Consider the following 14857-nt stretch of genomic DNA (forward strand, 5'->3'; position numbering starts at 1 on the left):
TTATTCAACTTTTTCTTTCTTTTTGGGGGGGGCCACGCTGAGTGGCATGTGGGATCTTAGTTCCCCAACCAGGGATCCAACCCCGCACCCCCTGCATTGGGAGCATGGTGTCTTAACCACTGGACCACCAGGGAAGTCCCACACATTATTCAACTTTTTACTAGAGTTACACATATCTCTTTTGTCCTGTCCTACTTTTTCCATTGTTTTTTCCTTCCTGTGCTTCAAACTGGATTATTTTCCATTGACTTGTCTACAAGTTCTGTACTCTTATCTTTTATTGGTATAGTCTATTAAATCCACCCAACAAATAATTAATTTCAGATACTGTGGGCTTCTTGTTGTTGCATGTTTTTTGTCTTATTTTTAATGTGTCAGGCACTAAGCCCTGGGACCACAGCAGTGAAAAGACAGACACAGTCCCTGCTCTCACAGAACTTAAATGGTGTATATTCGATTGACCTGTTTTCCCATTTTTTTAGATAAATGAAGAGTAAGGCAAAGGGTGGAGTGAGATCCTAGAGTCCTGCACCAAAGTTTTCTCAGTAACATATAAATGACAGACCTTAAGCTACTGATGTGTTTTTGATTCTTAGAATATCCATTTAATTCCTTTTCATGAATTCCAATTCTCTATAGAAATTCTCCACCTTTCCATTTTGTCCACGTTTTCCTATATTTTCTTTATCATATCATAGTTATTTTAAAGTCCCTGTCTGATCATTTCAATTACCTGTAGGTTTACTTCTACCGTTTATTTTTCTTCTTGATTAAGGATCACAGTTTTCCACCTTTTCAAATTTTTAGAAATTGTTCATTGTACGCTGGATACTGGAAATGAAAGAGCCTCAGAGACCCCAGAATATATCTTCCCAGTGAGCACTCTCTATCTGCTCTATTAGGCAAAAGAGATGAGAGAGGCTCATCATTTCAATCCATTCACGAATTGAAATGTGTCAGTGCTACGCTGCAGTTTTAGTAAGACTCAGTTCAGCTCTGGTTCATTCTTTTTCTTCAGTCTGTGTCCAGAATCAGCAAATGTCAGCAATCCTCTTCTCACCTACAGAGGGCTCTTCTGTAACTGGAATTTTAATTAATCTAGTCGTGGTTACTTCTACAGGCCTCCAATATGTTTTAAAATATTATTTTACTACTCCCTGCAGTGATACAGATGACTGTACTATGTACTATACAGATGACTAGACTCCTCAGAAGCTTAAGTCTCCCTGCATATCATACAGTGATTCCCAAACCCAGCTTTACATCAAAGTGACCTGGGGAGAGTTTTTAAACTACAACTCATTGTCCATACCTCTAGAACTCATAGATGTTCAGTGGGGCCAGGAAATCTGTACTTTTAACAAGAGTCTTAAGTGATCTGGTAAAGCTGACATTTCTAAAGAAACTAATGTGGGAGTTCCCTGGTGGCCTAGTGGTTAGGATTCCGGGCTTTCACTGCCGTGGCCCAGGTTCAATCCCTGGTCCGGTAACTGAGATCCCTCAAGCTGCCCGGTGCGGCCAAAAAAAAAAGAAAGGAAGAAACTAACGTGCCTGTTCCTCCTGTCCCCCATCCCCAGCTCGGTATTGATAAGGCCATTAGAGAAAGAACACACACTACATACAACAGATAAACTGATACATGAATATAAAAAGTTAGAAGTTCAGAATCACTAAAGGCTTTAACGATAAGATGTTAAAATAAATATGTAAAGCCTTCAAAAAATATATTACGATCAAGAGGAGGAGGAAGGAAAGGCAAGAATCATTAGTTAGAGTACATGGTATAATACCTATAGGAGACTGAAAGTAGAACTATTCAATTTTATTTCTAATTGTTTTAGCAGAAAACAAAATTATCTTCAAATGTGAAAAAGAGCATGTTGACAGCCATCAGAACACTTAGATAATGCATAAAGACCCCAACTACCCGCTTATCTGAATTCAAGTCTATAGACTTTCACTTGAATTAATCCAAGGGGACAGATGAAAATTTTGAAATGTGACAAGGGGAATGCTGTCTGTGAACTCTGAGAACTCACAAAAAACAAAAAGGCGCCAGACTGGGAATGAGAAAACAACGGCGCCTCAAAACGCAGGTGCGGCTAAAGGTGAAAAGGTCATTTCAGGATTACGGACTTAATTTAATGTCAACACCCAAATAATTCTAGGACTGATTATTATGCACATGACTTTTAAGCACTTACAGAAGGAAGCATTATTTACTAACAATAATGAAATCTTACCTGTGTAAAGCAAGTTTACAAACTACCTTCACATACATTCCCTCGTATCTTTGATTTGTGAAAAAGAGCAGGTAGCATGTCTCCTCCCCAACCCTCATACACACTCTTCAAAATACTCAGATAGCTTGACTTGCCCAGGTTAACTCATTCCTCAGTAGACAATTATGACTCAAACTCAAGCCTTCCCCACTGAGTACTGTATTTATATCGCACAGCTCTTAAGGTCAGCATGAGTTAAGAATAAGTCACACGGAAATGATAACTGGGATTGCTTCAAAATAATGAAAACGCACAGAGCGGGAAAGGGGTAGGACTATGGATGAAATAAAACTAAGTAGAAGCTGGGTAATGGGTACATGGGGGTTCACTTATAATCATCTCTCTATTTTTGTATATGTTAAAATTTTTCATAATAAAACTTAAAAACAAATACACATGCACACACATGTTCTTTGATAGGTTAACTGTACCAGTAATCAGATGAATACCCAAAATACAGAGTACCTGAAGTTCAGCATTTTGTAAGCCTTTTTTTTAAGTCTCACATAACACCCTCATATACAAAAATACTTAGAAAAGGGATGACAAATGATATGCCTGAATACTGACAACCACTGCACCAAGAGAAAAAACAACCATGATGGTGAAATATCTTCACAATTTATACTATAAATAATTGAATGAATAATATATTTCGGGGTCGGGGAGACAACCCTGAGGAATACTTAAGATCTGTCTTCCAACATTTTTTATGTAAAAAGACAAACATTCTGAAGAGTTATAGAGAACAGAATTAGGAACAATGAATAGAAGACTCCAGGAGGCCAAATTCCAAACTTTTCTACTCTTCCCACTCTTCCTTGAGGCTCATGACTCATGTGCTACTCACTAACAAACCTTGTCACAGTCACCTACAAATTTTCTAGGTATTTTCCTCATCATCAAAACAATCTGACTCCTGGCTCAGTTTTTCCTCTACCTCACATCCAATTACCATCTAGGTGAGTGTTGCCTGATAAAGTACAGGACTCCCAATTAAATTTGAATTTCAGATAAACATAAGTAATATTTTTAGTGTAACTATATCCCATGCAATAATTGGGAAATACTTATACTAAACATTTACTGTTTATCTGAAATTCACATTTAACTGGGCATCCTATATTTCCATTTGCTAAATCTGGGAACCCTAATCTAGGTGACTTCAATGTCAAAGTGGACCACCTATCCAAAAACTGGTCCTCAACACTCCTTGATCCCTTCAATTCTAGTGACTATTACCGTAACAAAGACATTGTCTCCAAACTCAGCTGAGTCCTTAATACTGCCCAATATTGCTAAGTGCCCTTAAACTGCACTTTCTCTCTCATTTACCCCAACAGTTATTATAGACCAAACCCATTCCTTCCTTCTCTACCATCTCAGTCTCTAAATCCACCACCTGAATTTAGATCCCTATCTTCTTCTACCTCCTATGGTACTTCATTCCACATTTCCCTTTATTATATTTTTCAACCTCTCTCACCAAAGCATAAGCCATTAGATGAAATTACATTCACCCAAAATCTTCAATGAGAGCTTAAACATTTTAGTATGGCATATAAGAACCTACAAGATTCACAACTTAGTTCAGGCTTCACTTTCTGTCAAGCTCTCCCTGGCTGCCCAGTCTAAATTAAGTGCTCTTCTCACACACTCCCATTGTATCCTATGCATCCATCATAACATTCACCATAATTTTCTTTTCATCCTTCTCTCTTACTAGACTTTAGGTTCCTTGAGACCAAGAGCATGTCTTGTCTTTATTTCCGCAGCATTTACCACAGTGCTCAGCATCTACCACAAATAATAGGAACTTGAATGTTTAGTGATCAAATAAGACAGAGGAGGCTCAATTTAAGGGACAGTTTCTAACAATTACAATTCTACTAATGGAATGTGTTACCCTGAGATATAGTACCCCTGGCTGCCCAAAGGGCAAAATAAGATTGCATAGCATAGTACTATTTATAACAGATAGGAAAAAAAGGATTTATCCTATTGTCTGTAGAGGAACTGGTCAAATTTTGTGAGGTACAACCATACAACCATCCTTGAAAACTCTGAAATCAATAGACCTGTCAAGAAGGCTTCTCTTGTGGGCAGGTCATGATCCCCTCTCACCTGGACAGCTGAAGGCACTGTAACAAGTTCTTGTACTTTAATAATTTTATTATAGTCACCTCATTCTGATCCTACTCTTATGTTAACCTTACACTGCTAAAAACTGAGATTTTTTTTTTACATTAATATATTCCAGTTACATTTTATAAAGTAACATTTATTTGCTTTGTTACCGATTGTTTTTCTGATTATAAAAATACATATTCAGTGTAGAAAATTCAAATTTTATTTTTAAAATATTAAGAAAAAATAACAATTACATATAATACCTTAAATTTTTAAATAATGTAAAAGAAAGTATAATCATCTGGGCAAATGCTCACGTTATATTATGTTAAAAGAGCAGATTATAAGACAGTGTATCTCATTCAATCCCAACAACCTAATAAAAGCAATAGTATCTAACATTTACTGCCAGAAACTATGCCACGTGCTCTACATGTATTTCCTAATATAAACCTCACATCAGTCTCTGTGAAGTAAGTACTATTATTGACCCCTTTTTACAAGTGAAGAAACTGAAGCCTGAAGCTAAAAAACCTGGCCAAGGACTAGTAAGCAATGGCAGAGCCCAAGCTCAAGAACTCAAACCCAAGGGGTCTAATTTCAGAATTTTAACTGTGGTTCTCCTCTGAGTTGTGCTATTATAAATGACTTTTATTCATTTATTGTGATTTTGTTACATTTCATATTCCTACAATGAATACGAATTACCACTCTATTTTTTTTTTTTTAATAAATGTCCAAGTAGAGGTTGAACAATTTTCTGTCCGGGCTATTGCAGAAGTGGATTTAAGTAAGCTCAGATTCCTTCTAACTAAGGATCTGTCACTAATCAATTAGTGACTGCAATTATTTTCTTAGTCAAAACAACTGGCTCTAAAAAAAAATGAAACAAACATCAACCCATTTTAAGAATTATAAAAGCTTTGGACTGTCAGATTGTATTTTTCCTGTTTAACATTCAGTAAATGAAATAGCTCAGAATTGAAGAGATTTACAAAATATAGCAAAGGTAGTTTGTGTTAGCGCAGAAACCAGAACACAGGTCTTTACTGATCTTTGTTACCAACATTTAACCAAAACAATGCTTTCTATCTCTCCCATTCCCTACTGTAAATTCAGTTATCAGAGACCAAAACCTGAAACATAACAGGAAATACAAATGCTTCTTTTCTTTCCCCCTTAGTCCATTACCCAAAAGGAAGAAGACCTGCCTGGAGCATAAAGTTAAAACATCTTCCCAGCCCTGAGCTGGGACAGAAGTGAAAGGCACTGATAAAGACAGGAGATTTGGAAAGATACTCTAAAAGACAAGATGAATGATTTGAAAGTTGTTATTGGGGATGGGAGCGGGAAGGAGCTGAAAAAGTAGACAAAGGAAGGAAACAAGGAAGGAAAGCAGATGGGCACAGACAAAAAGAAAGACCCAGAAATCCAACAGAACAAGGCATTCAAACACTACCAAAGTTTAAAAGGTTGTCTCAAATTTAATCAAATCCTAAATGGAATGTTCTTAGAGTATGAAAAGCAACTTTATAAAACTTGACTGTAAAATGTCAGATAAAAGAATGAAATAAAAACATAATCCCATATTTATAATTATACATTCCTGTTGGTACGCTCACAAATTCTACTCTCTCACCTTCAGAATTCAACTCTCCTCCCCTAAAAATCTGCAGTGAGTTATAAAATGTTATAAAACTAAATAAAAGGGAACAATGTTACAACTTCTAACAGCCAAGAGAAGCTTTGATAAGGTGAAAAGAAGAATGATAAACAATGAAATCAGTATATAATGCTTAAAACATGTCTATATATACCAAACATAAAATAGATAGGTAGTGGGAAGCAGCTGCATAGCTCGCGGAGATCTTTGTGACCACCTAGAGGGGTGGGATAGGGAAGGTGGGAGGGAGGAAGACGCGAGGGGGAAGGGATATGGGAACATATGTGTGTGTGTGACTGATTCACTTTGTTATGAAGCAGAAACTAGCACACCATGTAAAGCAATTATACTCCAATAAAGATGTAAAAAAAAAACTTATGTCTAACCCATAACCAATCGAAAAAGATTTCCAGATACTCTCTTATGAACATAAAAGGTAAAACGTAACATGTCATTTTTGAGTGAAGAAGCAATAATACTTTCCTCACTCTACGTATTTGTGCTATCACAAAATTTAGGCCTTTTTATAAAGCTCTATTTATTGAAAGTTACTGCTCTAAGGATTAAGACACCCACACTCTAGTTTAAACTCAATTAATTACATGTCATATGATTGTGAACAAGTTGCTTTGCCTCTCTAGTTTTTTTTTCATGCATTATAGAAATAATAATAATCACCTATTGATATAAAGAAAAGATAGAAAAAATACTGCACAGGATAATAATCATGGCAATACACTTTTATGATTATTTACAGCTTCCTTTCACATAAAAGAGTCACACCTAAGACACTAAACAAGCCCATGACGTAAGTAAGGCAGATATTAGCCCCATTTTACAGATGAAAACAGAAAACTGAAGTTCAGAGAGGCTGACTTACCCAAGGTCACTCTGAAAACTGCACAGTCAAAAGCTCTTTCTCTTACTACATAGTATACTATGTGCCATCACAAATTTGAGGCAGTAAGAGTGGTTTTCTCATGCCCAAATGACTATGAGGACTATCCAAGGAAAGCTGCCAACAATTAAACAGAAAAGGGTCGCTTGAGATTCTTATAGCCATAATTACCCACAAGGCCATTATCTGGATATAAAACTATGATTTAAAATAAGTTACATAAAAGTCCTTTAAAGTAAATTTCTAAAAGTCCTGCTATTTACTAACTTAACTTCATGCCTCTTGCACTAGACACAACACCCTGCTTTGGGGGATGTGAAACGGAGGGGGTGAGGATTTCACCAGAAAAAGTTAAGTAAGTTCTCTGAAATCCAACAGGATAAGACACTCCAAACTATAAAATATGAAAAGGGGCAGGCAACAGCTTGTAGACCGTAGTGGCAACCCTAAGCCAAATCAGAAGAGTGCCAGGCTGTGGTTTAAAGAAAATATGCAATCTGTAAGTCTGCACCTCAAGTTATTGCTACAGCAAAGTGATTATTAGTACCATTTATAGCAAAAATACGTAAAGTTTAGAGGATAATTCCAATTTTTCATCGTAACAGGATGGGATTCCATATGAGCTTGGGACTTGATTGCCTTAACAGTAGCCCTTCTGATGAAATAATCAATGGCTCAAAAGCCACTCAGAGAACCAAAGAAGGTAACTACACATCTCAGGCATATAACATTTGAAGTGGTCAAATATGCCATCGACAGCAGGCACCTGGAGAGAGTTTATTGGAGGCACTATCAATTCCAGTTATTTATATTCTACAACATTAAAATTTTCTTCAGCACAACCTCTGAGTGTGCTCTGTTTTCCTGAAGGCACTACCACACAGTATGAAACAGAAATTTACAAATTGCTGAAACCTTGAACTTAATTCACAGTCACCACAACGTAAAAACACCTTAACTTTTCTATTCTTCAAGGTCAAAACAGACTTTGTCTCATCCTTCCCTCTCCACACCCAAGAAAATGGGGTATTCTAAAAGATGTCAGACGGAATAAGCCAATGCTTTTCATAAATCCAAGTCAATCCTCAGCAAAGGGCTTAAGATGCCCACATTCTACTTCAGTATTGATTCTAAGCCTTTTAACAGTTTAAGCTGACCACAAATCTCCCCTTCTACTTCTTCTATAGAACATTCTCCTTAAACTTCCTTTAAAAAATGAGCCTTCCTATAACTCCCATCCCTCGTCTTATATACATACAGACACACACAAAACCCCCAATGAAGAGTAGACTGAGGCCTAGTGAACACACGCGCAAAACACCTTTTTAATACACTGCTCACCCTGAAAAGTATGTTGTTATAATGCAACAACGGAGAGTCTATATGGACACCATAACAACAAACATGAAAATAAAACAAAAATGCCCCACAGCAGTCTGAGTAATTTAGAGAACAAAGATGCAAAACTAAGGCATGCTTACTATTATAGTATATCTCTAACCTTTTCTTTAAGGACAAAATTCTCCATGCTAATTACATTCAAAAAAAAAAGGGGGGGGCTTCCCTGGTGGCGCAGTGGTTGAGAGTCCGCCTGCCGATGCAGGGGACACGGGTTCGTGCCCTGGTCCGGGAAGATCCCACATGCCGCGGAGCGGCTGGACCTGTGAGCCATGGCCGCTGAGCTTGCGCGTCCAGAGCCTGTGCTCCACAACGGGAGAGGCCGCAACAGTGAGAGGCCCCCGTACCACAAAAAAAAAAAAAAAGATTTAAGATTCTAATTTCCTATTGGTCAAAAATGTCAAAAACTGTAGAAATATTTAAAATCTAATAAAACAATATTGCTGGCCCAAGTCACACACACCTTATGACATTTTTCTATTACACTTCCCAAACTTGAAGGGCTGTATATTATGTATGCCACAAATTAGATGATAAACAAGAAAACAGATCGATTATAGTCATCCTAAGGACCCTCTCAGTACCCTAAGTATTCGTCAGTGAAGGCTAAAGTAAGGTATATATTGCCCAAGGTACATACAGGGGCATATCCAGAGACTAGTCAATCTCCTTTATTTAGTGAAAACATAATAATCAGTCAGCAGTGAAGAAAATGTATCAGTTTTACATCTGAATAATTTTAGTCTTTTCAAAGTGTTTCACATTCATTATCCTATCAGACCACTGCAAAAAATTTCCTTATGTAGAGACTTGCCACTAAAAGTAAATGACAAATTCAAGATCACAAAGGTAGTTAATCAGATCTGAAACTTGATTTAAAAATGTTAGCTCTGTTGGAGGAAATATAAATATATACAAGTTCCTCCTTAAAGCTCTTTTCTTAAAAACCTATTCCTAGTTAAAATATCACTTAACTTAATAAGACGGAGGCTACCATAAACACTAAATTAAAATTCAGTTATTTACATTTAAAACAAAGCCAAAATTACCACCCTTTTTAGCCAGTCTACCTTTGAACCAGGAATCATATGAAAAACATTCCATCAATGACTCACTGTGTGCTTCTAACTGTGCTGGGCCCTGGGGTGACTATTAGGGGAATTCTAACCATGGCTTCTTGCTTTTAAGAAAGTTTATACTCTATCTGATAAAAAGATAAAAGAAAACAATGCTAAACTATGTTCAACCTACCCTCCCAAAGGGAGACATGTTAAAGGGGGGTTCTGTAGAACCCCAGGTGACAAGCACACCAAGAAGTGAGGCTGCAGTAAGTTTAGTATAAAAAGACTTCGTGGGAAAAATGAAGCTTGAGCTGCCCATTTAAGTGTGGACAGGAATTAAAAAAAACATAAAGGCGGAATTAAAGCATTTAGGCAGGGGCTGGTGTAAACAAAGGCTGAGAAGCAGGAATAAGCTTGACATACACAGGAGAGACTAAGCCAGCTTGCCTCGAACACAGGTGCACACTGAGGCATAATGAGAAAACGTTAGGTAAATTAAGTGGGGTCAGCTCCCGATAGACTGTTGTGGCACAGGTAGATGCTGTTAAAGTATTAAAATCATCGAATATTTAAACTAGAAAGAAATCGTACAGATTTTCTAGTCAATTCCAACAGATGAGGAAATCTAGGATCCACAGAGATCTAATGGCTAGCATAAAGACTGAGGCGGTAAATAGCAGAACGAAACTCAGACCCTCATTTAGGAACTGCAGTTCAACAATGGGCAGCATGGTATGATAGAGAAAGCACAAGGATTGATGAGAACATCAACATATAAGGATCTGCAAGCGTACATACAAGACAGTATTGTGTCTTGGGAATTCGAGAAGACTGATTTCCAGGGGTAACGGAACACCACAGAGGCATTACAGTTGATCAGAAAACCACTGTTTTGCCAGAAGAAATCACTTTCTGGAAAGAAGCAATCCAGAAGGAAAGCAGAGGCAAAAGCTAGTTTTCAGAGAGTTCTGAAAGATATAGGTGGATAAACAGTAGAGGCAGCAGGTATCTGGCAACAAAAGAAGAAGACTGATCTGTACACAGAAAGCTACAGGACCAAGTAAATGTTTAAAAGAAAAAAAATCTAAGTTTGAAGGTGAAAAGGAAGGCGCTCACATAAAGAAAGACTGAATTAGATGCTAGATAAGGTGGGGGGAGTGAGGGAACACAGAGAACTGAGGACCAGTTGGAAATTGTTTTTAAAAGATGAGTTCCAAGGGCTTCCCTGGTGGCGCAGTGGTTGAGAGTCCGCCTGCCGATGCAGGGGACACGGGTTCATGCCCCGGTCCGGGAAGATCCCACATGCAGTGGAGCGGCTGGGCCCGTGAGCTATGGCCGCTGAGCCTGCGCGCCCGGAGCCTGTGCTCCGCAGCGGGAGAGGCCACAACAGTGAGAGGCCCACGTACCGCAAAAGATGAGTTCCAGAATAAAGAATAAGCATTTTTTTCTCACTCACCATAACACAGCCCTTGTCAAAAGAATATTCATTTTCAACTACTTATAAGGCCTTACAAACGCAGAACAAGCTTTAAGAACAAAGCTAAGGAGACTTTTTTTTAAATCCAAAATGACTTCAAAGTTTTACAAATGTATCTGGCCAATTAACATGTAGCTTGTAACTTCAAAGACACTTGCCAATCATTTTATAACGTGAATTTTCTACCACATATTCGAAGGACATTCCGATTAGCGTTCAATTTACAACAACAAATATGCTACTATTAAAAATAAAAAATCAGGGTTTACTCTCTAATATGTTCTTTAAAATGTTATTTTTTGGCTTTTTATATACCATTTTTACTTGACCAGATATGGAAAATGTAAGTGCTTAAGTGAACTTAAGCAAATCATTTGGTGATATCTTCTCTCAATTTCTTAAAACAAAAACCTTCAGATGACCAGTTTTCCTATACTCCTTTCCAGGAACAAAGTCCTACAGAGACTGGTGGGGCATATGGAGCTAGGTGAGGCATGTAAGAAGGTTCTCCCTCTCATTGTAAGTAACCTGGATAATGAGCCACAAATTAAAGCTGCACACCTAAAATTTGCCAATTTCAATTTAGAAACTTACCACTCAGCACCATAAAGGCAGGTTAAGAAGAAGCAGAAGATATAACTTATCCATTCAGCTTTCTAGCTGTCCACCTTCACAACTCCCATCCCTAATCAAGGAAGTACTTACTTTTTGTTTGTTTGTTTGTGCATGCGGGATCTTCCCTGACCAGGGATCAAACCCGCATGACCTGCAGTGGAAGTACGGGAGTCTTAACCACTGGACTGCCAGGGAAGTCCAGTACTTACTTTTCAAATTGTTAAGAATTGTTCAACTTAGGCCATAAATATTAGGTTTAGTTGCAATACCAGCAGGTTACAGGAATTTTATTTTACCCACTTGGAAACAAGGACTTGAGCTCAAAATGTCAAGGTGGAACACTACCACTTGCTTAAACTGGGTCTACTGCACCAAGTTGCTGAGCAATACCCATCAGAGTACAGCACATAATCAACAGTGGCTAGTAATGCATTTCTACTTTAATCACCACAAATATTAGAAGTCCAACCAAAACATCAATTCAATCATAAATAGAGCTGCCATCTTTAGACATGCACATGATCTCTGCCTCAACACATGCCTTAGCTATAATAAAAGGACGCAGCCCACCTCCCCCCGGACCCAGTGAAACAAATTACAGTCAATATATCTAAAATTTTAAACTTTTAGACATAGTTGAAATGCTTAAGACTCTCATACAAATATCTCTCACTACATGCAGGTTGTTTTCCCCCCTAAATAAAAAGGTAAATTCTTCTCTCCTAACTATACTTTTGGATTATTAAAACAAATCCTATGGGATACTTATCAGAAAAAATATTCCTGATTGTCCAGCATTCAATGCTTTTCATACTGAGGCTCTTATTATTAGGTCTGCTATGTGACCTTGGAAAGTCATTTAACCACTCTGAGCCTTAGTTTTCTTGCTTTCCAATCTCAAGGTAAACTCTAATTTGAATTAAACGTTTATTACTTCTATAATAAGTTAATGTATATAAATGCCTTATGTTAAACACCGAAACTCTTATACTTTTACATCTCAAAGTCAGTGGGCTTTAACCTTGTAAGAGAAAAATGTGAGGAATCATTTGTCCTACGGATCTTTCTCTTAATTACAACCTAAGGAATATATTTTTTTAATGCTTCTGTTTAAAATTCTTACATCCTTACTTTTTAACAGATGGTGGTGAGTTTGATTCCACAATATTCATAACAAAGCAAACAACAAAGCCTAAGGTCTTTTAACTCTGGGGACAAAAAGAAGGAAAAATTTACTTGCATTACTGGGCATATAATCAAAATCATTCCTCTTTTAAAATATAGAAAACTATGTTTGTCATATGTGGCAGATAAGCCTAAAGATCAACAGGTAAGAAGGGAAGAAATAAAGTTTAAAAACTGGAAAATATTTTTAACTAAAAAAAACCTGGAAACTACAGTCGTGGTGTGAATCTATCAAATTCCCGCACCCAGTTTAAACTGTCCACACAGATCAGCTTTGGGGTTCTTCTGTGGGTCTTTTAAATCCTTTTTTTTTAATTACACAGAGAAAGTCTTTTCTTTCAAGTTTTAAATCTAAGGCTCTATCAATAATACAATCCAATATATGCAGTAACATTTCACTTCCTCAAACAGATTAGTAGCACAGTCGTTTACATACTTTTTGGTCTGGAAGCATAAGGATGTGTGAAAGAACTTGAAGTCTCTGACAGCTTCATAATTCTATTTTATCTAAGTAGTTTCTTCTCAAATTTCTTCTCAAATTTCTTCTCAATTCCTCTGCCTATTCCCAAATATCTTTCAGATAGGTCGGAAACACTATGAGTCCCATAAGAAAATGTTTATGGATCAGATAAAAGTGGAGCCCTCCCCCCATTCAGCTCCCATAATCAGCTTTATTATATCCAGTAAACAAAATAGATTGACTCAATCTCAAACAGTTCCCTCATCACAGGAAGCCCATGGTAGAACTGCAGCTGCAAAAAGCATCCCTTTAAACGATCCCCAACTACCTACAGCAACACAAAGTTAAACTAAATCCTACTGACAAAAGGCTCCGGGTGCATTCATTCAGATCAGCCCCAGGATTTAGAGTCCAAAGTTCAGGGAATAAAAAGGCACCTCTCCAAGCTATGAAACTTTTTTTCCATCTCAAATATTCTCAATGAAAGTTCTCTTGTCAGCTAAGAGGTGAGAGTTTAAAAAAACAACAAAACACTAGCAGAATTAACGGCTTCAGGACCACTTCCCAGCTGTCTTTGCTCTCTGTTGTCAGTGGCTCAGATGCAGTTTCCCACTTTCCTTTCACTCTTCTCCCCTTAATCCCCAAGATTCCCACTATAGAAAGCAACATTCACATTCTCAGATCTCTGGCAGAAAATAAAGGGGGAAACTGCAACTACCAAGGAAGGGGAAAAAAAAAAAAGAAAAATATTTCAGAAGCAGGAGGGAACCAGAACCATGGTTTCCACTGCAAACGGCAATGTAAAAGCCAGTCTTGTCTTATCAGGGTATGGGCGGACGCCCGTGTGGAGCATCAAAAAGACGTGCAGAGTGTGTGCACTCGGAGCTCTCGGGCGGGTTGAGACGACGGAGCAGAAAGTAACAAAACCTGTGCTTTCCCTGCTTTCTTCCACTCTTCCCCCTCCAAGAGAGGAAGCTGAAGAAACTGGGGGAGGGGCGGGATGTTATCGTTCTCCCATTGGGGGTACAGAAGACGGGCCTTGGGGGTTCCTTCAGTTACTCACCCCCAGTTAGGAGATCCACTGAGGGAAGAGGAAACCCCTAAATGTTACCCACCTCCGTTCACAAAAAAATAGTAAGGGGGGGGATGATTAAATCCACATGGAGAGCCCCTGGAAGCGTCCCCAGGTCACTCATCCCTATTAGCAAGCGGAAGGGCTAGGATAAAGGGGATGGAGGGTCGGAGGGATGGTCAGGGAAAAGGCCCCACCCCCGACTTAGGAGGGAAGGGGAGCTCGAGCCACCAGCTGTCCCTTCCTTGCCGCACCTCCCCCCTAGGCCACCCCCAATTATCCCCCCAGTCTTTCCTCTAGAGCCCGAGGCGGCCGCGGGGGAGGGGGCCGCTCCTTCCTCCCCTCACCCACTCCGTCCCCACCCCCGCTCCGCTCCCACCTCCCGCCGGCCAAGGGCCCGTTACCTGCTCGTCGAAGCGGCTGACCACGGCCTGGACCCATTCCACCGGCCTGTGCGCGGCCATGTCCTCCCCGCGGCCGGGGGGCGGCGGAGGGACCGGGCGGCCGGCGCCCAGGGCCGGGAAGAGGGCGGGGAGCGGGGGCTGAGGTGAGGGGAGAGGCGAAGAGAGGGTCTGAGGAGTGCAGGCGCCGAACGTTCCCACGGGGGTGGGGATGG

The 14857-nt window shown here is 39.1% G+C and overlaps 1 protein-coding gene across 5 annotated transcripts in view; it reads right to left on the minus strand.

The window, feature by feature from the left end:
* Window positions 1-14767, minus strand: part of NF1 (neurofibromin 1) — a 243002-nt gene extending 228235 nt beyond the window's left edge. For 3 of the 5 annotated variants that reach the window (XM_024736655.1, XM_024736668.1, XM_024736642.1), the window contains exon 1: window positions 14646-14767. In XM_024736655.1, coding sequence (XP_024592423.1) covers window positions 14646-14705 — 60 coding nt within the window. In that variant the 5' untranslated portion in view covers window positions 14706-14767. The remainder of the gene's footprint in view (window positions 1-14645) is intronic. The other 2 variants (XR_003002089.1, XM_024736660.1) reach the window with 1 other exon arrangement.
* Between the last annotated feature and the right edge of the window lie 90 nt (window positions 14768-14857).

Source organism: Neophocaena asiaeorientalis, unplaced genomic scaffold, assembly GCF_003031525.2.
Source record: "Neophocaena asiaeorientalis asiaeorientalis breed wild unplaced genomic scaffold, Neophocaena_asiaeorientalis_V1.1 scaffold129, whole genome shotgun sequence".
Taxonomy (NCBI): Eukaryota; Metazoa; Chordata; class Mammalia; order Artiodactyla; family Phocoenidae; genus Neophocaena; species Neophocaena asiaeorientalis.